The sequence below is a fragment of the Centroberyx gerrardi genome, chromosome 8 (genome assembly GCF_048128805.1).
Source record: "Centroberyx gerrardi isolate f3 chromosome 8, fCenGer3.hap1.cur.20231027, whole genome shotgun sequence".
In the NCBI taxonomy this organism is placed as follows: domain Eukaryota; kingdom Metazoa; phylum Chordata; class Actinopteri; order Beryciformes; family Berycidae; genus Centroberyx; species Centroberyx gerrardi.
In genome coordinates, this window is record NC_136004.1 from 10,700,392 (window position 1) to 10,724,940 (window position 24,549).

Consider the following 24,549-nt stretch of genomic DNA (forward strand, 5'->3'; position numbering starts at 1 on the left):
GACCAAAAGCTAATGACTTCCCATTACACAATGTAGCCTATAGCCACACTGCACTAGATAGTACATGGAGGAGGGAAAATGCGCTGTAAAAATTAGTTGTTATTCCAACTAATTACCAGAAGTAAACCAGCTGGGCTGTGGATTCAGTTTTAGAACAATTTCAGTAAAATTAACATTTCACCATTGAAATTTACCATGAAATGCAGTAGAGTGCCAATTCAACATCTCAATGTTCATCAAGTATTTCACTGAATGACGGTAATGCACACAACTAGAGCATCTCAGTCAAGCCATCACAGTGTAAAGATACAATTTATTTACAATTTATGCAACTTATTGTCTTAGTTGGGGTTCATCGCAGCATGAGTTCATCAACAGAATGTAATGTATAATACAGAAAAATGTAGATCAGCTTTGAGAAAGTCTCATTTCTATTCAGTGACTAGTATCACTGATTAAGTATCTTCAAGCTCTTTACAGGTAAATGAATTTATGGTAGTCGTACCAGTAGTAGTACGTTATTGCATGATACCACAGGTGACGCTCTACACAGAACAAAGTGCAATCATATAGAAACATCCCATTAATAGAATCATATTAATAATAGCAATATCAGTACCTGTGCTACTGGGAAGCCACACTACGAAAATGGGTTAGGTACAACTCCGCGGTGTGCTCACGTCAGAGTCTCATCGCACTAAGAATAAATGACTGTTCCCACCTCTCTGTAGACGTCTTGGAAGTGTAAACCTATTGCTGAAACAACTCCTGTGTTGCATCAGTAAACTGTGAAGTGGGTTAGCAATATTGTCCATCCATGATATAAACTTTAGGTATGACTCTCTTACTGTACAGTCCCTTCAGTAACCCAAGATTGCACTGAATAGGTGCAGAAGCTTTTGATAATTGTCATCCTCTTTTGAATCATCCTGCCTTCATCATATGAGGGTACAGCAGAGGACACATACCAGCCGTTTGTTTGTTGTTTGTTTGGAAAAAAAAGATCAGAGACATGTAGTCACAAACATGTTGTCACTTTAAGTAGACTTGTCACTTTATTATGCTTTTTTTTATTTGGTCTGTTGTCTACAGTACTTATTCAATGACCCGACTGCCTAATCCTGAATAACAAATTGATTCAAAAGCTCTATCTTTTTCCAGAAGTTGACAACAAGCTCTTTTGTCTCGAGATGTCAGTCTAGATACCTAGGGAGAGACAAAGAGACGGAGAGAGAATGGATGAGATTTTACCATTATATGCCATTCGTTACTGTATTGTCCTTCAAAAACAAACAAATACATAAAATACAGTGTAGATTGTGTAAATTATATTTTTTCTAGAAAGAGAAACTGTTTCTTTTTGCAGTAGGCACTGTGTCAATACACGGATATTTGTGTATCTCATTCTCATAAGTCATAGGCGCATCCTTATTGCCCTAGCCACTGCCCAAGCACAAATTTGGAGTATCCTTGATTCGACAGGCATTTTACCTTGCCCTGCCAATCTAATCGACGTTTTCCATCTGCCACATCAGTCTGCAATCATCCGTGGGCAAGCCCTGCCAGCTCTTAGTTGACGTACTATGCACCAATAAAAAGAATTCAAAGTCAATACTAATGGCCTTGGGGAGAATGTGAACTCCCTGAGTTTTCTTTAGGAGAACACACTTCACAAAAACGTGAGCATGAAAAATGCATCGCTCAGTGTTTGAGATAGACTGATAGTCCTGGTTTCTGTTTTAGGCTTCCACAAATGCATGTGTATGAATGTGTAAAGTTACTGCCTGCATAGATGGAATGGCACTGTAAAGTCAAAGAGAAACTCAAAACAAGTTAATTTCACAGATGCATATCAGACAAAACAATACAGGCAAACATTTGTCCACATAGGCAATGCTCAGAGCGATAGGCACAGTTCTTTGAGGATATCAAAATCAAAATGAAGTGCATACATGCTGTGATCTGCTCATTAAGTTACAAATAATTACAGTTCAAGTATCATTTCATTTTATAAAGTTGTTTTCTGTTATTCCAAATTTGCTTTTAAATTGATATGGCATAAATTGTTATAATTCTGCTCCACTCCTCCACTCTGTCATCACTGTTAGCGTGTTTTTCACAGTGCTAGCTAGCTTATACATGTATGACCTGCTAAGAATCAGCTAAGTTTCTGAAAAATAACCCAGTAAATTCAAAGTAGACTAAGCAAAACATTGTGCGTATACTGCCATTGAAACAATAAACAATTATTTATGTGAAGGTATTTAATGGGGTTAGTTTTCAAGTTCTATTCTTAGTTGTTGCAGCTCTAATATGAGACAGTGAGATGCAATGCATTGAATTCAACTGGGCAAGAAATAAATCTGATTAGCTTCTTAGTGATTCCAATTACACTCTGAGGCCCTGATTTACTGAAGCCTTCCATGGGTGCAAAAACTTCTAGCATGTGCAAAACCAATGACATAACCTCTGATTGGTCAAGCAAATTGTCTTACAGCTATCACCTATCACCAATTATCAAGTCTTAGTGCTGACTTTGAACATTGCAAAGGTTTTTGTACCCACTGAAGGTTTTAGTAAACCAGCTAAAACGTGCTAAAGACTGTCAAATGTGCCTGTAACCACTTTCAAGTATTGCAACATCTTTTTTGAGGTGCTATATGGATCCAAGTTCAGATTGTCCTTTATAGAACATAACATGGTTCTTTATTCCTATTTTTTGTCCCCCACAATGAAATTGGGTGAGGGATTATGGATCGGTCCGGTCTGTCCGTTTGTCCGTCTGTCACGCACAACATCTCGGACGCCACTGACTGGATTTTGACAAAATTTCGGGGAATGATGCGTGTCATTGCTCTGTTCCGTTCAAATTTACACTGATTGGCCTAATGGGGGCGTTTGTATGACACCGCTGGTCAGATTGTGATGAAACTTGGGGGCATGATGCATCTCACCACTGTGTGACACTAATTGGCCCAATTGGTCCAGGTCAAGGAGACATGTTGGTTCTTGATTGGCCCAAACAGAGACTGCGTCATTAGTGGGGGGCAACATGTTTACTATTTTATGTTAATAACATGTCTATTAACATATTAATTTAGTAAAACAACAGGGGGAGTTCAAGCAGGGTTTAGGCCATGGAGGGCCAGTTTCAATGCCGCACCTCTATTAGAGATCTCATGGATTGAAGAGCTATCAGTGAGCCACTGAAGAGCCATAGTGGAGTACAAATAACAGCAGGTAATCCACAGGTAATACTACAGTACAGTACCACCGCAAACCGCTTTGTGTTACTAGAACCTTTCGTTTACTGCACCAACAAGGACCACAATGGAAATAAGTCTGTGGACTTCTGGGTTTTTTACTAAACTCTATATGAAACCATGCTCTATACTGTATGTCAAATCTATCACAATCAATTGCCTTGGTAATTTCCACTTATTTTGTGAGTTGTGCAGTTTAGTGAATGTTGAGTTTCTTGTACGACTAGTAATGAAGCCAAATTGAAAGGTTGAAACTACTACATTCATTGATTTAACAAAGTTAGATGACTTGATTTGATGACAATTTTTATGGTGTGACGAGAGAGAGAGAAAGGAAGAGAGAGAGAAACTACTGTCCTTTTTCCACTCTTTTCTATGTTGTTGTGACTTGATGTCAGTATATCTGAGCAGCACAAAGGCAGCCCTTGCTTGCTGACATGCGTCTGCTAAGAGGTAAGGCAAACATCTGTCTCCTGTCACGAGCCTTCACATGCCTGCCATTGCCCAACAAGGTATGATAAGCCACCATCAGTTCAGAGACGAGGCTACATGTGATCTTAAAGCAATCTTCAAGCACCGCTCCTAGTTGGAATGGATGGATTGGATTCAGTGGTCTTTGAAATGAAATTGAAAATGAACTCCTAAAGATGTAAGGATAGGTGGGATCAAATGTTAATTAACTGAACTGTTTTAAGCTCAAAGGCCACCCAGGACTCATCTCTTAATAGAAATCAGTGCTGCTGATCTCTTCAGTACAGGCTGTCTCTGGTCCATTATACTCCTACTCAATAAATCAAACTACTGTACACGACTCAAGCTCAACTCATTGGCTTTATTAGCATCTCATGAAGCGAGCTCTAACAAAGCAGGAACACTGTATTATAGCCTGATGTCTGCCCCCAGATTCAACATATTAGTATGCTTTCTCATACTTAGAAAAAAAAAAAGTATAACTTGTGTCTTTACCAGTGTTTTAGGCTTCAAGACCAAACACACATGGTCTCAGTACTGTCCTGGACTCAGCCTAGACTAACTTGTCTCAGTCCTGTCTTACTCTCAGATATTATATTCTTAAGGCTTACTGAAACTAGTAAATTATTCCATCAAATCAAAAATGAACAAACACATTTGTTGCAGATGTTTTTTTTGTTGGTGGTTTGTGTGTACACCACTCTGTGTATAAAGCCACATTTAAAGTGGAGAATTAGATGTATGGCAGCTTATGAATTTATGTTTCAAACTATACCAATTTAATTTGGCACCAGTAGTGTGATGCAATTACCGCTTTTTACATTTTAATGTATAAACAGTTCCTTTATTGAAATATAACATGGGTCTTTGAACAATGCACTATCAGCAATAAATCAAACCATGAAAAAAATTACATTTCACATTTAACATAATATGAACTCTACCTTAATAAAATAAATGATATCTTTCTTTAATTTAATTGGCACCAGCTCGGATCGTGCATATTGCTAATATAATTCAGGATTTCCATATTTAATGATGCATGCTTTTCATGGTGAATTTTACTTAGAAAATGTCGTCTTTAATGAACCTTAGACAAAGCTCTAATAGGCATAATCTCAGAAAATGTAACTTCTTTATTTATAAAGGTTCTGAGGCCAATTTTGCTGAGTGCAGTACTTAAAATCCAATAGTTAAACTCTTGAGGAAGCAAATGTATCTATTTGTAAAGGTAGAATGAGCAAATAGATTGTAATGCAAATGGCAGGGTGCAGCAGTACTGTACTTCAAACTGCAAATGCATTTATAATTCCTGTGAGAGGAAAAATGTATGCACGTGCAAACCCCATTTTAGGGTTAGAATACAGTGTTTTTAAACGCCATGATTATGAAGAGAACTAATGGTCACAGAGACACTTACAGTTGAATGGATACTCTAAATGTTAAATAAAACAGCACTGAAATGCTCTGAAATGTCCCTAAAGCAAGCTTAAATGTTAATTTTGCTGTATGCAAAGCAGTTTTGAAAACCTCAAGGGTTCATTTTTTGGTTTACCTCAAAGACATAAGTTTTTATTCTAAATTTAAATAAAATGATCATCTTTTTTTTTAAATCTTCGAAGTGGCATGGGTTAATGTCTTTATAATATCAGGATAAAGATATGATTTCCTGAGAAAGGTATTCAATGAGGTTCTGCAGTGGTTGAGTGGACAAATATGCTCTCCCGGGAAACCGTCTGTGCATTGCGCTTGCATGGGTTTGAATCAAGCTCCTGCTCTGCTGTTACATCTCTCTCCTCTTCTCCTGATTTCCACATAATGCAGTGAAGGTCTTCACTGCATTATGTGGAAATCAAACCAAGTACTCAAGGTGACTGATTCTCCAGTACAAGAAAAAAAAATGTGTGCAAATGAACTGTACATCATAAGTTGTACTTCTGCTCCATTTGCTCCAATGTACAAACACACTACGTTTCTTCCGTATTTACACTGTGAAGAATCCAACAAACTCAGTGACTAAGAGACACCAACACCGGACACAAGGAGCAACACGAAAATGAAGAACTCTGCTGAGAAAATGAGAATAAATGGATGTCAATTTCCATGTGGAATTGGTAACCAATGATCCATTAAGGCAGCCTTTCCACAACAGACAGACAAAATAACCTGAATTAGAAGCGCCTGACATTTCAGTTAATTGCACTAACCATGTCAGCTCCACAGTAACTGCAAACCAGGTTTTGTTAAGTCTTCACCTTCTACCCACTATATGAAATGAGAACAAAGGCCATGTACAGAGCTTATGTGCAAGGAGCATTGCATGCAGATTACCTGCAAACACTTGAATGAATTAGCTTTTGCTCAGTGTCATATAATTCTGTATATGGACAGTACAGCTCACTTAAATACATTCAAGATTCAAGATTTTGTGCTCATAGTTCAGCAAGGCCTGTTGTTTTATCAGTGATGAAGGGGAAAAGTTTGTGCAATGGGAGCAGAAATACTACCTTAAATGGGTTGCAAGTTCATAATAATTAACAGGTGTAACACTCCCTCCATTAAAACGCATCCCTTACTATCAGTTTTTAATGGAGAAGTTGACAAGCCTGTTAATCCCTATGGACTCGTCTCATATCAACTCAACAAATATCAAAAGAAAGCACAGCTTCCCGTCATGAAAGCAAAAGGTTTATTCATGTTTGAAATTACACAACTACCACAAGGAAGACTTTTCAGTCCAGGGTGTAGTCTGGTTAGAAAGAAACACTAAACATCTTTAATACATTAGAATCACTGCCACAAATCATTTGTCATGACTTTCAGTTTCAGAATCACATACAATAGAAAAAAGAGAAAAGAAGTTTGAACCCTGCTGAACAGAGCCGGAAATTTACAGTTCTGAATACTGAAACCTCTATGCATTACAGTTTTTATAGTGATTTTTTCTTTTTTTGCATGATTTAGTAACAAGATGAGCAACATTCAAAATGTTCTTCAGTATTTACAACAGTTTTACTGTTTGGTGTTAATTTATCAACAATGTTCATCGCTCCCCCTCATAAAAGCCACAGACCAACAACTTTGTTTTCATTTTTTCCCCCCATTTTTCATGGTATTAATATTATTGTTATCATTTCCATTTTTTGTTTTTTGTCATTTTAAGTTGCAATACAGCAACTGTATTTTATTAAAAGATTAAAATATACATTAGATTACATGGAGAATGAAGAGTTTACAATGTTACAAGATGTCATCAAAATAACTACATAAAAACGTTAAATAAGGGCAAAAAAAACTATGGTGGTGATATTGTTTAGAGGTAGTAAGTGAGCACTCTAAGCTACAGAAATGTTGAAAATTATTGGTTTCTATGAATTTGAATGAGGTAATAAAGCTGTGTATTGATTGGTGGGATGTATAATTACTCTTAAGCTATATTATGTACAACTTCTCCTGTGTGATGGGGGCTGTACTCTTGTGTGCCAAAAGGAAGTGCTGTACTGTAGGGGATTTGTTGATTTCCATAAGTAGTACAAAAAAAAAAAAACATGTTTACATATGTACATAACATCAAATTATAAAATATGGAATGGTGTCATGTTATAGTCAAGCAATCAATTACACTTCTTTATATTCCAGAGTTTGAATAGTCATTTCCTTGTACTAATGTACTGAGAACATATGGCTGTAAGGCAAAATAAATCTTGAAAGTAACTACAAAGCTGCCATTGAGCTGTCAACAGTAGCATTGTTGAGTTGCTGGACAAGATTGCAAACACATTACAGTCAAAGAAACAGCTGCTTTAATCTATGGATTGTAAAGACCAAACGCTATTGTAAAGAGAAACCAATTATCAAAATAGAAAATACGAATTAAATCAAGACAAACAAATGGCCATTTAAAATGTCTTTGAAATACACGTGACAGTGTCATCCAGTACTTTTAAGTTCAGGGCAAAGAATTCTGTCCTTGTCCGCAATTGAAAATGAGCAAGATCTGAGGGCTGTTTCATATTTGTACATATGTGTGCTTACCCCTACGACAAACAACAAATAAGAGCATGGCGAATACAGTCGGTGAGATTTATGACGATAGAGAGAAAACACTGAACGATCAAGAAACACTGGGTGTTCATAATGGACAATGTCATTGTATGTGTGTGGCATGGTGATGGGGATTTCAAGGTACAGGAAAGAATTAGCTGTGAAAAGGTTTTGTATATCCTCTGCAGTTGGTCAGCCAGTAAGAGTCCATGCCCAGCTCGGGGCTAAGATGCAGTAATAGCAGATCAATTCGAGGTATCGGAGTGCACGCTTCCAGGTCCTTCTGTCGGAGATATTACAGAAGATGGAGTCGTTGCATCTTGCCATCCCCCATTAGCCTAAAACACAAACAGTAAGGGTAGCGATTACAATCACATTCTCTGCAATATGAGCACAATACAATTATGCATGTGTATTATTATATATATATAACCCACTGGTGATCAAAAAAACTGATTTATATCCAAATATATGGGACAAAAACATTCCAAAAACTGCAAATGAGACTTCACTCGTGTGAAAAGTGGCTTTTGGTTGCACCAATTTGTCAGCTGATTCAAAAACGTTGTGTTTTCAACGAGGCCGTGCGATTAGCCCAGACTCGGAGCATTCTTTGCTTTTCAGTAGCATCAGCAAAGAGACTCTTGGAAACAAATTTGTCTCGTGTCCCAACCAATGGGAGCGATCCCTGAAATCAGTGTCTAAGCAGATTTCGGCAGCGGCAGACAGCTTGTCGCTACATATTCTCCTGTCAGTCAAGAAGAGGGAGGGCTGGGGCCGGGTGAGGTGGGGAGAGCTGAGTGGAAGTGACGGGGCAGGGCCTCTCCAAGAGAGCCAGTCTTAGCCGGCCTGACTTTGCTTTGCTTGAGGCATGACCTAGCCTTTACTGGATAACCCTACGTCACCGTCAACAAAGCTAAAGGTTAGTGTATGCTAATTCATCTATAAGGCACTTTCCCGGCCGTTGCTATAAACTAGGAGCTACGGCTCATCATGGGCTGGGATTGGTATTATGATTTACTGTAGATTCCTCAGTAACATGAAATCCTCTGTAAAGACCGTAAAGACAAGATTTGACTTCATCAAGAATCATCGCTTTCGTAGCCTGCTCTAATACTTTTGTTCAGGTTTTTCTCCCAAATGCTAGTGTTAAATGCGCTGCTGTTTTAGCAGGGATCACACTGTGCTCTGGTGACCCGGCATGCACAGGCCTCCGTTGCACATGGAAGTGAGAAAGCTTGTGAGAAAGTGCAAAACACTTGATCCTACTAGGAGTTGACACTTCTAAAGAGCTTATAGCAATAAGGCTTCAACAAAGCCAAAATGACACCAAGAGCTCTGAATGCTGGCAACAGCCCCCACCCTTTCTGTTTACATATTACAGGGTTTTCTCTGAATGATTTTCATATCATTTCCATTTTTTTAATTTCAAGTAACATTGTTCTAAATTGTCATACCTGGTCTGTGCTTCAATATTTACGATGTTTAAGCTTTGAATGATTTCAGAATTTGAATATCTTTGCATTGCGCCCAGCAGGCATAACAATATAAAGACGGCGAATTCTAATGTTGTTCTGATATAGTGGAGAGAAAGCTGTCTGATACTATTTCTCTCTTTCCCTCCCTCTCTCTTCATCCTCTCTCATCAACTAAATTAATCTTTACTCTGATAGCTTCAGATTATGCGCTGCTTTACAAGAAGGCTCCATATCAAACCTCATCAAGGAAGATGGAATTCACGTCTGGAAAGGGCTGGAGGCGGTCACGTGTTCATATTTTATCATGGAGATAAGGCTATGGCAAATTCTGTGAAGCATTTCAAAACAGCTAAATGAAACAGATACAGTACAGCGAGAGCCTTTTCATCTCATTTTGGTGCGAGTCACATGAAGTATTAAAAGATGTTTATTAAAGTAAAGCTGGAGGTTTCTAAGCGTGGTTTTATTCCCCTGCCCTGCAATGTGCTTTATTAAATGCAACTTTTATCCATATCCAGTGACAATGTGCCAAGATGTCTACAACGTCTAATATTTTATGCCACATGCTCACTGGCGCCTTTAAGAAGCTAAAACACAAGCCAAGGCAGTGTTCAGAGTGGGTTCTTGCCAAGGTCTGTGCATCTGATACAATACAGTGTACCTTAATTATTGAAAAAAAAAAGACAAAAAAACACATTGAAATAATGTTTTGCACAGAATGAAGAAAACATTTGAAGTAATGTTCCCCAAGTTACTGCGAATTAAATAATTACTCTGTTTATTTATCAATAATACACGAGTGCAGTGAATTTGGATGATAGAAAATAGCAGTAGCTCCCTTTATAGTGCTTTTATCTCCCCTATCCCACATGTGAAACAGGAAAAATCTCTACTTACATTCAAGCCATGTGGACTATACATCGTGTTGCCCCCCAGAGCATCATTGTATCCTGCCGTCTGACTGATAACATGGCGCAGGGTATCCACCTGAGGGGACAGACAAGGTGGACAAGCTGGTCAACTCAGTGTCTCACGGCAGGCTAACACTGACTGTAAACATGCTCAATGGAACAACAGATACTGACTAGGGTGACATTGCAAAATATAAAAAAAAAAGGGCCTACAACATGTGGAAGGGGCTCCCACGACACAAAACATACTAACAAGATGTTAACCCATGTTGTAACATGGTTAATAGATTGTCTAAAATAAATAAATAAAATAATAATAGGCATACTGTATTATGTTAATAGTATGCTCATATCCATTCATTTTCTTCATTGGTTATGGTTTAAGCTTTAACACATTTTTAAGGAAGTAATGGAATTCAGTTACGGAAAACAAAATTAAAATTGGGGTTCACAAACAAAACGGTAATATAAGTCACAAGAATGTAAGACATACACTAAAGTTCTTAATGCTCTTTTTATTTTACCTTACTCATGAATAGCATAACATTTTTACATAATGGTAATGATGGCGTGTCTATTGTGTGGCTGAATTAAACTTACATAATGGAAGACATCAACAACAAACAATAACAAGATGAGACAGGAAAGACAGTAATATAGGATACAGAAAAAAAGGGGAAAACACAGTACCATAAACCCAATACCGACCCAAGAGCTCAAGTCAAAGCCAAATGCATTCACAAAATGTTTACTTAAATGGTAGTCTGTTGCAGACATTAGACATAACCGATTACCAGGAAATTGCTTTTTGTCATGATAGCAATGGGGTGGGATTATATTTTTGCTGCCAGAATATTCCATCCAAAGCGAATTAGAGTCAGTAAGCACTGTGTTCAGCTCAATCAGGAAGGCTAACACCCAGTGTGGCGCGCTTTTGTGTCGGAGGCCTCACTGTGGTAATTTGAACTGCCCTCAAATGAGCAGCATGCTTTGTTTTTGTTTTGTTTTTTTACTGTACTTCAGACTGCACTGTGGATGGCTCAGTACACAGGCAAGACAAGGACGGCTCTCTGCACTGGTACTCAGGACCTGTCCCTGATTGTTGATCCTACCTGTGACTGTACATTGGCTCCGACTTGTGCCCCTTGGTAAGAATCCCCATTCAGACTCTGCATGCTCAAGAACATGTCCCCAGAGTTTGGGAGGTTAAAAGAACCTGAAGAACCTGGAAAGGGAAGATGTAAGTAGCTGAATATATGAAAGGGCTATAAGGGAAGGCACAGACACACACACACACACGTAAATACACAGCACTCACACGTCTGCATACACAGACCCAACTCAAACAGAGACAGATACATTGAAGTAAGACTCCCAGAAAGCAAGCAACTACAAGGGTGAAGGAGGGAAGGAAGGAAAGCAAAGAACAGAAGAGGACGATGCGCTAAGACTGAAGAGGGTATACGGATCTGTTTCACAAAAGGGGGTGGACACAAACGAAATGAAAATCACATGACACAAGGGACCGGTTCTAATATGTGGTTGGTCGCTTAAGCGCCCAATTGTTCCACATCACCTACTTCCAATCTAACGTTGGTGGGGAGGTATCACATGGTAAATGACAAGGACAATAAGAAGCTTATGAAAAGACCAGTACCAGTAAACATGTTGGTTAAAAGAGTGTTTTTGCTCTCTGCAGAATCCAGCTGAAACTCTTCATCTTTCATCTGGAATCCTGGGTGCAAGAAAAAGGGACCACTTCATAAGCTTACCACATCCCGCCGCAGGTCAACCTAGTCCAAACTCAGCATTACACAACTCATTTTTACCGGACTAAACATGCCCTTGTAGGCTTTGCATTTTCATATGAATCCTATTCAATATGAATTGCATATATTGCCCTTTTGATATCATACTGTTAGGTAAAATGCTCCCAGCAATTACTTTCCCTTTTATTTAGCTAAAAAGCGCTACCATTCAGTGGAACTACATACCATTACATGACAAATGACAGGAAGTTGACGGAAAGTCAAGGGAAAACAAATCCCACTGGCATCATTCTGAATTCTTGACTTTTTTTTTTTTTTTTTTCCAAAAATACATGTGTTCTCGGTTCACAAGTCAGGAACGCTCTCTTTATGCATGAGTTTGCTTGGCATCAACTGTCTTATAGACAGGAGACACTGTGATCCCCAAGCTGGGAGCAGAGCCTGTCACTCTTGCCTGTGTGAACGGTGCATGAGAGAGTGAGGCAGGTAGGCAGCGGGTTAAGGGCTGAGGTGGAGGGCAGAGTGTTTGTCTATATGCTGGAGTGCCTACCGGAGTTAGGTGTGGTGGGGGAGTTGGTCTGGCTGTTCTGCACTGCAGCGGCTGCGGCGTGCGCCGCCGTTACAGCAGTCTTGGCGGCGTACAGGTTGGCTTCTTCCTGGAACTTGCCGATATTCTTCTTGTACCGGATCCTTTTGTTGCCGAACCAGTTGGATACCTGTGGGGGAGAGCAGAGGAGACGCGGAGGAGTCAGACGTCAAGCAGCCACAGCACAGTGCACTGAGCAGTGTGATTGTTTCAAGATGTCATGTTTGGGTCCATCAAGTACCCAATTCCCAGCCCCTGCAGTAATGTCCACTGGGTACACAAGCTAATTAAGCCATAATCAGGAATCACTTGTGTCTTCTCATGGATGGGAGCATGACATGCTCTCTGTTTGTCTCCTGACAAAACCAACACACTGGGGGCCCTCGTCTCCCAGTGCACAGGCACTAAAGTTTTCATAATTTCATATCATGACCATGGCTGCTGTTAAGGATACAAATCCTGTCAGGAAACTCAGTGAAATGTGTGCACTTTTTACCCTCTGAAGGAATACTGTCTGATTCAGGTAAATAATTCAAGGTGAATGACAACTTATATAAAAAATGATTGTAATGTAAACTTGCACATACTGTCAGCCAAGTAAGCCAGTGAAATATCATAGGACAAACAGAGCTATATATACAGTAGTTTATAGCATGAAATACTGCACATTCTCTTAGTGCTACTAAATATCTACTAGACATCAACTCAGTAAGACAGCATAATCATGACAACGGAATGCTAAAAATATACATATGAAATTGTTAAATGCTCATATTTTCCATAAATACTTTTAATAATTTTTAAGCGAGCGTACTTGCTTATGAGCTCATTAACCACTAATATTGGTTGGCCTAGTTTGGGTATCCATAATGATGGTACTTGCTCATTTTCCTTTTGAAAATCAAAAGACCAAAAATTAATACAATACTTCTGCCAACTATGAACTATGGCAATGTGACAATTGTTTGTGTGTTCGCGTGCTGAACAGTTCAAGAAGCAATTTTCCTTGTTTGTAATTATCAAAACAAGAGTTGGAGAGAAAAGGCCTGCAGACAGCGGTGACCACAGATTATTGGGGCAGCCAACATTAATTCATATCATGTTAAAAAAGAAAATATTCTACCGAAGTGAAATATTACTCTAAAGGCTGGAGGAAGTCTTGAGTTCAAATGAACGTATGAAACCGGGCATATTTATATTCAGATTAGTTGGAAAAGCTAATTATGTTGAATTGAAATGATGACATCCAACATCAGAGTCAGAGACTGAAAAGTTGTATGAGGGGTAAACCCTGAGTGTGAATGCTGGCTCTGCAATAACAGTGGAATAATAATGAGATGATGGTTGTTTTTAATGGTCCTATAAATTAGAGTGTCTTGTCGCTGTGCTGCTGCCCCCCTCTCAGGCCCTGCAGCCCACGGCTGGACCAGCCAAAGAGCAGCTGCCCCTAATGACGCTTTATTTAATTTCCACCCATGTGCTTAAATTTTAATATCCCCAGCAGCCCGCCAATGCTGTGGCGCAAAAACTGACTGGATTTGCAGGACATCAGATCATTTCTATCCTGCATGTCTCTGTGCTCTAAATCTTTAATATCTAGGCAATTAAAATTAATGACCATTCAGGCGAGGCCCACTGTTGGCAGGGTTTCCTTGACATCAATTGTTTGATGGGTTTACCTAGAGGTTAAACTAACAAGCAAGGTTTAATTGGAAGCAATGAAAGCCCTGGCCATCATCCTTTTTACTTAACCTGCTTATGGAGGATTCGAGAGCCAAAGAGGATGCAATAGTCTCGCTCTTTCAGACAGCTCACAAAGTGCTCACAAAGCACTGGAAAAGATAGAAAATGTTTTCCTAGCCTAATCAGTCTATTTAATTCCAAGTAGTACAATGTTGTCATACAAACATTTTAATAAGCAGAACTAAATTCTTGAAAAACGTCAGTAGTGTTGTTCGCACATGTATTTTACAGTAGTGAGTGTGATGGATGACATTGACAGACTACACACTAGTTTATTTTTTACCACACCAGATTGCTTTAACCAATATGGTGGTGATGTAATTAAGTGTTACAACTTACTGTAATAAAATGTAATGGGCTAATCATTTGATGAGGAAGTAGTTGAAACATCAACTTTTGATTGGTTCGATCTGGCAGTGTACTTTGTTATGAAGGAAGGTTGTTATGACTGTATTCTGCCACTGTATGGTGTTGCAAGCCTGGGCAGACTCAGCAGTGTTGGCATCAAATACCCTGGGTACCACAGCACCCCGTCTCCATCCTGCACACACTCCTCTCCTGCCCACTGAACTCTGGCTTTAGTGATTCTCAGGTTCAGCTAAACATTGAGTCAACGCACGGCACTGTAAGGTGGGGACCACAACCCAATCTACAGAACTAATTCCCTTTTATCTTGTGGCAGGCCGTGCATTCAATTGACTCCTCCGTGTAGTGAGAACCAGGTTGTGAGACTGAATTACCTGACCTCAGCAGCCTCAAAGGCAGCGATTGTATAATGACCATGCAGACTCCTTGCAAGAACACGACACCGTTTCCTTCTTCGCTACCCACCAGAGAGGCTATGGAACTGTAGTTAATAATTCAAACAATTCCACCCTATTTCAGGTCAATACACTTCTCTTGTCAATGAAAGGCAATGCGTGATCTTTCTAAGGTCTCAGTACGGCTGAGGTTAAAATGCCCCAAACACTCAAAGTTTGCTTTAAATACAAAGGTGGTTTCCCTATCTGTGATATCAATTATACAGGCCGCATTAATAATGAATAAAAACTCAAGGCTTCGTTTCTCTAAATTCATAATGATGTGAAATATTGAAAAGTGTCACTCACTTAGAAGAACAATGCCAGTGAATCGGGTAACATTAGATTGTAATGCAAATTCATCTCTGCATTGGGGATCTGCCCTCACAGTCGGTCTAGAGGCCTAATGCCCTACGAACACAGTGTCCCTTTCCCACAGCCCTGCCCGGAGATTATATCAATTATGGCCTCTGACACATCCATAAACCCTGACACGAACCACAGCCGTCCAATCCCGTGCCTTCATTTAGGAGCCCAACGTGGCACATGCAAAGTGACAGGGGGAAATAATAAGGCTGCATCCTGCATTTAGAGGGCCATCGCCTTATGTAGTGAGGTAATCTCAACAACACCATTAGCTCCTTGCACTTCACTGAGTTGCTATAAACAAGCACACTGGCCTTGGGTGAAAGAGATGCCGTTTGTCATATTAGTAATCAAATCAGACACATTAAAATGGTCAGATAATAATAATAAAAAAGGAACAGCCAACTGAATCTATACATTCAAGAAATCCTAATTTATCTTTTTGTTCGTTCAAGGTTATCACTGCAGCATTTTTCAAGGGCTTTGGAAAAAAAATGCAGGATTTGAACTGTGGTCTTCCATGCAGTCAGTTAAAGGGGGGAATATATTGGCTCTCAGTCAGTGATAGTGTGCCAGCACAGGAAAGCAAACATCTCCAGTACCAGTCACCCATAGAGGAATCTCCCCCTGACCAAGGGAGGGATTTGGGTTTTGCTCAGTCTCAGGGAAGAGACTACTGTGCTTCACTTGCATTTTAAATGATCCCTGTTAAAACGATGCAGGGCGTTTCATCAGTGATGATGCATTGAGCAATGCTGTGGATTGATATTGGCATAACATTCACTACTGGATGGTTTTTACTTAATGAACCACTTGTTTAATTACCGAAGCTCACAAAAGAGTTTGGGGTGTTTGAAAAACTACTTAGCTGGATGCTCAGAATAGCTACAGTGAGTGGCTTCTGACTCTGAAAGACTGCGGTACAGTGAGGGATAACACACTTACGGTGCGCTTGGCATCACGTTGAGCCTCCGACTTTGTTACTCACTTAAAATGAGCCAAAGCACTAAGAATAAGTCAATAAGAATGTCTGCCGTGGCCTCCGCTCGTCGAGGAGTACGCCACTAATGGGGCTTGAGATGAGTTCAAGTGAATTTTTAAAAGCCCTCTAATTTCTGCATAGACTGATTTGTTCTCATGGGAACTCATACAGTGGCCTGTTTAGCGAGGCACTCAGAGAACAGAGAGTGGAGCTCCATTTGTGAGGGTCAGTGCCCATTTCTTAAACCACCATAAAGCACACACTGAACGAGAGAGGGGGGGGAATAAATAAATAAATAAACACAGAGCGTAGTTCAAGATTCAAGAGAGGACACAACTAGTAGACGCTCTACAACAAACAAAAAAATAACGCCGAATGTGGTAAATCATAGCAAAAAAAAAAAAAAAAAAAAGTAAAAAATTATACAATGTGACACATTTGTACACACATAATATGGTGACATGGGTGTCGTCTAAAAATATATGGTATAATCAAAAATAGCTGGTGTGCTAAAGGTGTAATGTAAATGCAGAAAAAACATTCTTATCCAGTCTTTTTTAGCGTAAATTCAAACTTAAAGCTGTATGCTTTGATAACATTAGCATTGATCCATTAGTGTGGGGGAGGAGAGGAGGGGGTTCTGTGCAGTGGAAAGTGTGAGGTTGTACATACATAAACAAAAGGAGGTACAAAGAATGAAAACAACAGTGGATCAGGAGAAGTTATGACATACCTGTGATACTGTGATGGTGCTTCCCACCCCCTGAAGGCAAAAAAGAATGGGCTTTTACAGTATCTGACTCTTCATGACTACACTCAATATACCCCTCAACACCCCCTCCCCACACAAAAAAGAACACTGTAGATTAATCGTTATTGTATAGATTAACGTTTCTCTTGATATTGTGTCCCATGAGGACCACCATAGAACAATAGAGTATAAAAAAAATCTAGATAGTAGTCACAATAATAGCAGAAAAAAGTAGCACAAGATAATAATACTTTGGATGTGGGGGTTGGGTGTGAGAGATATTGCCTTCAGGTTTACCCAACAAGGAGGCTAGATTGTGTATAAAGTGGGAAAGTCACATCTTTTGAGTGTTTTTGTAGAAGTCAAAGCATATACTGTGAATTAGCAGAGTCCTGCAAGGTCACTTGTGGCCATAAATATGCCTTAAACAGCAAACATACACTCAGGTTCATACTTCAAAAAATAAATGCCCAGTATCATCCGGTGTTTTGAAGCACCAGACTTTTCTCAGCTTTTCTCACAGTAATGGATGATGCAATTTTTTTTTTACTCTTCACAGCTTAATTGACCTAAGCGACTGACCAGGCAACAGAGAGAGCACACATGGTGGATGGGGATGAGAGAGAAAATGGCAGGGGACCCAGCGTGGGCAGCTAAGGAAGGACAGCATAGTGCTTTGATTGAGGCCAAGATGATATAGACCTCCCCTCCCTGTGGCCCTGCTCTGACTGACTGGGACCAGCCTTGACTGAAGCATCATTAGGCAGTCACAATGTCAAGGTTAGGTAAGGACATTGTGTCTTGGTGGTGTGACCTGTGGTAGCTATCCCTCTAGGCTTTGGCCTTTTCCACCCTGATTACCAACCAGCCACTGTTAGATGAGCGCTACCCACCTGGGAAACTGTGATGCTGCACTTCTTGGCCAACTCCTCCTTCGCTTCTTCGCTCGGATATGGGTTGCTGAGGTGCGAGTAGAAGTATTCGTTCAAAATTTCCGTCGCCTGCTTGCTGAAGTTTCTTCTTTTCCGCCTGAGTGGTGAACAAAACAAGAGAAAAGGCCAAAGCAAGCTTATTAGCGGGACCAGCATTAACTCATCCATTTGGATCGGACAAATTGCACAATCAATCTCACACATAAATGGTGAAAATAATGAGGAATGGGCTCTAAGGGCCCTCAGGGGCAGAATATTTGTGTCCTGCTCCGAGAGTCTCATCAACACACAAAAAGACCATACTTCGACCGATGATCTGACAAGCACATACACGTACATACACACACATACACACAAAACACATACAATGTTTAATTTGGTCTGTTGGTCTCCAATCTCCAGTCCAGGCGTGTAATGTGTGGAGTTTAGTGCAGCGGATGGGTGGGCTTCGTGATGGAGCGCAAAGCCCAGTCGGAGTGCATCTCGGTACATTATAGAAATCACGGCATGCACAGTTGAGCATCGTTCCTGAAGTGCCAGAGCCCCAGGGATCTCCAGTAGAAACAAGCAAACTCTAACTAGATCTGGGTCCCCTTCCCTCCCAAGGGCACTACTTATCATGTTGTTGAGCATTTGCTTATTTTGCCTTGTTTACCGCACTTCACACGGGCAGTGGGCAGCAAATGTGCTTCCACTTGGGTTGTTTGGCCCGAACTTGTCCGGCTCTCCGCAGAGCTCCGCTGCGCCACACTGTTAGTGATTAGAGTAATCCACAACACCTGCTGATGACCTCCCCTCCATCCATTACACATGACTTGGTCCCCGTTTCATTTGGTCTTAACTGCTCTCAGGTGTGAGGGCATGATTGTCTTGAAAATGGATAATGCATGGAACATGGACATAATTAAAATCATGCATCTCTGCAGTGCTCATACTGTGTGGTGTGCCAAAAAAACAGACCTGCACACAGTCTAAAAATGACCTTGCCCACTGGATTTGTTTATATGGGTCATATAGAAGTAATAAAAGTTTTTAGGTACCAAGTCACACACACACACACAAACACACGCATAAACACACATATACACACACGATCCACGGACCTGGCATCAAGGAATCTGGAGCGCAGGATCATGACAGCCTCACAGGTGCTCTGTTTCAGCTGCATCTGGATGGAGCTGAACTTGCGGTGGATGATTCCCACCATGCGCTCTATCTCTTTGGGTGAGATGGGCCGCGTGCGAGACTGTTCCCTCAGCAGGTTCATCACATGGGTAGTGAATTCGTTACATGCCTGCCAAGAGAGAGAGGGAGAAAACCAGCCAAACCCAGTCCTGTTAATGCTCCAAGTCACAGTAGCAAGCATTTTATAACTTCTTAAAAGCTCATGGTTTGACTATTATCTTAGGGTGGGATAAAACATTTTTTCACATGGGCAACGAGTTCATTACATGCTTGCTCTCTTTGTTAAGAGTGTGGTGTTTATATATTACTTTGATGACATAATAGGTGAAGTCATCTATGAATACAAATGCCGATTTGCAATTTGGCTTGGGCCTAATGCGGAGAGAATTTAAACAGCTTTTCGTTAAACCAGTAGTTCATACATGATTAATTAGAATAACTCATTTACGTAGTGCACACTTTAGCTCATTACTCTGAGTAAAATTCGTTAAGTATTTACATTTAGATAATTAAAACCTGGAAACACCCTTAAGAAAGATGCATTCACTCCAGGCGAAGTGTTGTGTGCCCCCGCGTACCCTCCTCCTCCCTCAAAGTGCACGGAGTAAATTAGTCTAATTTACCTCACTGGCTTGCTGAGGCATCACTGTTACACCTTCTATTTTCGCCCATAATGCCTCTGTGCTTAATGGCAGGCTCAAAGTGCTAGGTGAAGGAGCTGATCATACTTTCATTTAACACCGATGACTAAGGCACTCCTTGGATCTCTATAATCAACTACAACGCAGTGAGTAATGCTGCAATTATTTTCCACGCTGATAACACATTGTCCTCCATCATGCATATCGCCTGCATTAGTACTTCAGCCTGCTCTGAAACTCTGTGGAAGTGCAGTATGATGTGCAGTAGAACTGAACAGGTACATTTGAAATTTGAGTTGCTATTCTTGGATGTGGAGCAACAGTGCAGGAGGTAGTGTGTTGTTCCATGCAGCTCAGCGGTAGATAATACAGCAAAGGAATCCTGAAGCTGTTCTGCCGGGGAGATCCCAACCTTGGGACGCGGAGATCCTCACCTGTTCGTATTTCTCCAGCTCTGTGTGGTAGATCTGTCTGATCTGGGTCAGTTTGGCTCTGTAGTCGGAATGTTCGATGGAGTTGTCGGCCGCCCCGCCCGAGGCCGCGGCCGCAGCTGCGGCGGCGGCGGATCCGCCACCTTTCTCCGGTCCCGACACGCCCTCTGCCAGCAGCATGTTGTCTAAACGCATGAGCTGGGGGTCCGGGGGGTCCTCCTCCTGGGCACCGCGGATGCTGAGACCTGCAGTAGCACACAGACGGGAGCAGAGGATCAATTAACGCCATCCATAATAATAATAACAATTTATAGAAAGGATTTAGAATTCCTGAAGAGCAAGATGTAATAGTAATAAACATTAATTAAATAGAAGAATGAAATTGAATTAAAAAAAAGCACATACACATACTCATAAACAGCCATGTAATATCATAAAAACATTAAATCATGTCTGTAAACTGTTATCCAAATTGATTTAAAAGATGGTACTGATTTTGTAAGGTTAAGTTCTTCTGGCAGGTCATTCCAGAGCCCTAATAGCAAAAGCCTGATCACTTTTAGTCTTGAGTCTAAATCACATAATGGTCAGATCTTTAAGATTATCTTAAAGTGAGTTTGTATACAGGACCGTAGTATTTAGGGTAAACTTCTCAATGGCAACTGGAATAAATATCACTAATTTTCCTAATTTTCTTCTTTCTTCTTTTTGGCATGTACACACATCACACCTGGACACACTCTTTCAAGCCTACCAGGCCATGGCAGGTTGCATTACCCTTAAAACGGTGAAAAATAAAACAGAGCACCATAATAATACAGTAGCCTCCATCATCAGGTTAAACTCACAAATGCAACTGAACCGTAGAGCCCGGATTGTTAAGGCCAATTACAAACATTATGTTTACAGTTAGAGAGTGTGCTATAGTATGAGGAGTCCCCTACAGGCATGTGCTGGGTACCTTCTGTGTATGTGCTGTGTTCCTGTCGCCCATGTCTAGGCCTGTTCTCTTTTATTTACACACTGCGCTGCACACTGTGTGTACGGGGAGGCTGACATGACAGCAACATCCATAAACTGACAAATGCTCAATGGTGAAGTGGCACTTCTACTCTGTGAAAGGATGCTAAACAGAAAACTATACCTCTAGTAAGTGTCTCCATCTTTGACACAGTGAACACTAGGAACTCTAGAAAAGTCTACATTTTTCGCTTGATTTCTCTTCACTCTCAAGATCTGAATTCGGCATTATTCTGCACTCTTGATTTTAGAGCATTTACCATATAAGAAATAATAGTGCTGATGAGAATAGAAGTGGTGCTCAGACGACTCCAAATGAGCGCAGAATAAATTGTATGTAAATTGCTCAGTCGTGACTTCTGCTTTTGTTATCGGACCCTGCTGTTTATGTCCTCTGGTTTTCTGTCGAGCCAGTCTGTCAGCAAGTCGTAATCAGCCACCAGTTAGCATGCGTGCACACCTGCATGCACTGACAATGTAACCATGAAGCCAGACTTCACAAAGAATACACAAAAAAAAAAAAAAAAGCAAAACACCGCAGGTCAAAATTACAACAAAAACAAGCTCAAGCATTTCAGTCCAATAAATGGATAAAAATGTGGCTCAATGGGCAGTAAATACTGAGTGGCCACTCGAACGTTATGATTACCAGGGTTGTTTCAATTCAATAATCCCTCCCGCAATTCAGGGATTTTCAACAGCTCATTACAGCTTCATTAAGATATGGCCAGCCTCTGGATTCTAAATAAGAAGATTAGTGGCTCTATTGTGTCAGCCAGTAGCCATGCAATCAGAGAGGCCCTTTTACCACGCTCTGCCCGACTGACCCCGCACACCGGCCATAGCAGTAAATACTACAGGAACAAAACATTCCCTTTCTTCCTCTCTCTCTGTCTCTTCCTTCTCAACACAATCCTGAATGGGAAAAATAAGGAAACACATCATATTTTGGCCACTATTTTTGGCCACTCCGATGCTTCCTCCTCTCCCCTCCCTGTTGCTGTGTTTTGTTCAACTGCGGTGCCGCTGAAAAACAAATTTGCCTCTATTTATGGATCGGCTGGCTTTGAGTCTTTTAGGTGTAATGGTGTGAGAGGAGTGGATGAATGTGGCTATTTGTGTTGGAGACATTGAGATGCTGGACAAGGCTCCATCAGGCTTGCAGAGCCAAGCCATCCATGTGGACAATATGCCACTGCTCCACTAACCCTCATCCACATCACACTGTGTCGGCACAACTCCACCCAAAGCTCTCGTTCTGGACGGGCTCGGCTCTTTCTATTCCAGTTTCTGCAGCATGAAACAAAACGGCACATGATTCAAATGTTGACTGACCAGATGCCTGGCCACATATCTCAACATGCTCTAATAGCTGGTGGTTTGTCTGCCACTATGGCTCATATTTTCCTAATTCAGTATTTACGCCCACTCTTTGATTCAACACAAGCTCAGCAGGCTGCACTTTCCTTTGTGCTGCGGGTGGTGGTAAGTAGGTAGGCACGTTTTTCATGTCAGGTATATTAAATATAACTCTGGGACGCAGCGTACATTTCCACACCAAACCCAGTTGTCACTTTCACTCCACTCACTCTATATCCAGGGGAAATGCAGCTGAGGGAATTTACAGGGCTTTTCAGCTAAATGGGCATAAATCACTGGTTTCATTCAAACTAAATAATCACAGGCCATAAAGAGCTACTTGTCTCTTACCATATATTACCACAAAGTTCCTGTGTGCAATAATGCGGCCATTCACAGCAAAGGAAAACAGAACGAGACATTAGAAAGTGACATGTAATCCTGTTAGGCCGCTGACATGTGGAGTGGCCGTGACATTTTTATCATACGTGTCCATTTCTATTTGGGAAATCAGCGGGATAAAAATGATTACTCCGCTGCCCTGAGAAGCAGACGGCCCTGCAGGAGTCCACCAGGGTGTATTTGTGCCACAGCAGCTACGGCTGGCCATTCATAACAAACATGTTGGGAGGCGCTGCCCCTCTGTACCTGTTTAAACTGAGAAGGCGCTACGAGCGATGCCACATTATTTTCACAACTGAAGTTACCAGTGAGAGCCTGAGTGGCTATATAAAAAAAAAATGCGATCGATTCCGTATTAAATCCCGTAACGTGATGCGTCTCATACTCAACTACTGGAAACGAAAGAAATACAAAACTACAAATATATAGGAAAAACACATTTTAAAGACAGTGCAATGTATCTCTCTCTCTCTCTCTCTCTCTCTCTCTCTCTCTCTCTCTCTCTCTATTCGTCGTATCAAATACCTTTGTTGGAGGAGCGGAAGATTGTGGATTCACTGTCTAAGCTCAGCATCATCACACAACTTCCACAAAATAGGCTTGAGCGAGATAATATCTTTAATTTGCTGTGCGGTTGACAAATCTGTATAGTAACTTCCAAAGCCACAGTCACATTCTAGCACTGCGATGCTGCTTGCCTTCTCAAATCTTTATCCTGTTTTTGTCTGATGATATGGGTATTAAAACAAGTTTGGGCACCCGAGTTAGCTCTAATCCACCTCCACAGTCAGAGTGGGATTAATCTCAGTGCAAGGGAAAAGTGTGGTGTAGTGTCACCTTGGTAAAGCCTGCTAGCGATAGAAACTTGAGAATGAAAAATCTATATATGGTCTAGTTATTTCATTTCGTAACTTTGATGATGCTGGTGCACTTAATTACCAGAACGCATGTAATGATTAAAACATTCTAAAAAAAAAAAAAGTCTGAAATTCTAATAATAATGCAACATGTCCTTAATCTGCGTCATTTGTCATTCAACAATACAGGTGGAGTCGCTGGGAAAAAGGAGCTGCCTATGTGATTGTTCCTCATTTCTCCTCTATGGCTGAGACAAAGGAGACACTGTGATTAATCCATCCCTATCAGTCAGGGGTGGTTCTCCTTTTCATTTTTTACAGGTTTCACTGTCGGTATCTGATCCGAGGAAATAACAAATTTGACAGATAAAGACAATGCGGCCGCTTTCCCTCATATACTCTCCCTGTTCTCTGTTTATAATCATTTCCGGTTTTGGGCCGTTGTCTCGTACATCATTCCCTGCTTGAAGCCCTGACAGTGATCTGAGCACTGCCTCGGGCCGCTCTCCTTTTCCTCCCACCTCTTTCCCCCTGTGCCCTCTTTTATTCTGTGGGCTT

The 24,549-nt window shown here is 40.8% G+C and overlaps 1 protein-coding gene across 7 annotated transcripts in view; it reads right to left on the bottom strand.

Annotated features, from left to right (window-relative positions):
- Positions 1-8,023: 8,023 nt before the first annotated feature.
- Positions 8,024-24,549, bottom strand: part of pbx3b (pre-B-cell leukemia homeobox 3b) — a 59,806-nt gene continuing 43,280 nt past the window's right edge. The window contains exons 3-10 of one of the 7 annotated variants that reach the window (XM_071927832.1): positions 20,357-20,598; positions 19,200-19,390; positions 18,058-18,193; positions 12,487-12,652; positions 11,280-11,392; positions 10,150-10,243; positions 8,595-8,599; positions 8,024-8,116 (exon numbers count right to left, since the gene is read on the bottom strand). In XM_071927832.1, coding sequence (XP_071783933.1) covers positions 8,024-8,116; positions 8,595-8,599; positions 10,150-10,243; positions 11,280-11,392; positions 12,487-12,652; positions 18,058-18,193; positions 19,200-19,390; positions 20,357-20,598 — 1,040 coding nt within the window. Of the gene's footprint in view, positions 8,117-8,594; positions 8,600-10,149; positions 10,244-11,279; positions 11,393-11,824; positions 11,903-12,486; positions 12,653-14,274; positions 14,278-17,146; positions 17,177-18,057; positions 18,194-19,199; positions 19,391-20,356; positions 20,599-24,549 lie in introns of those variants that run through there. The other 6 variants (XM_071927831.1, XM_071927833.1, XM_071927829.1 and 3 more) reach the window with 6 other exon arrangements.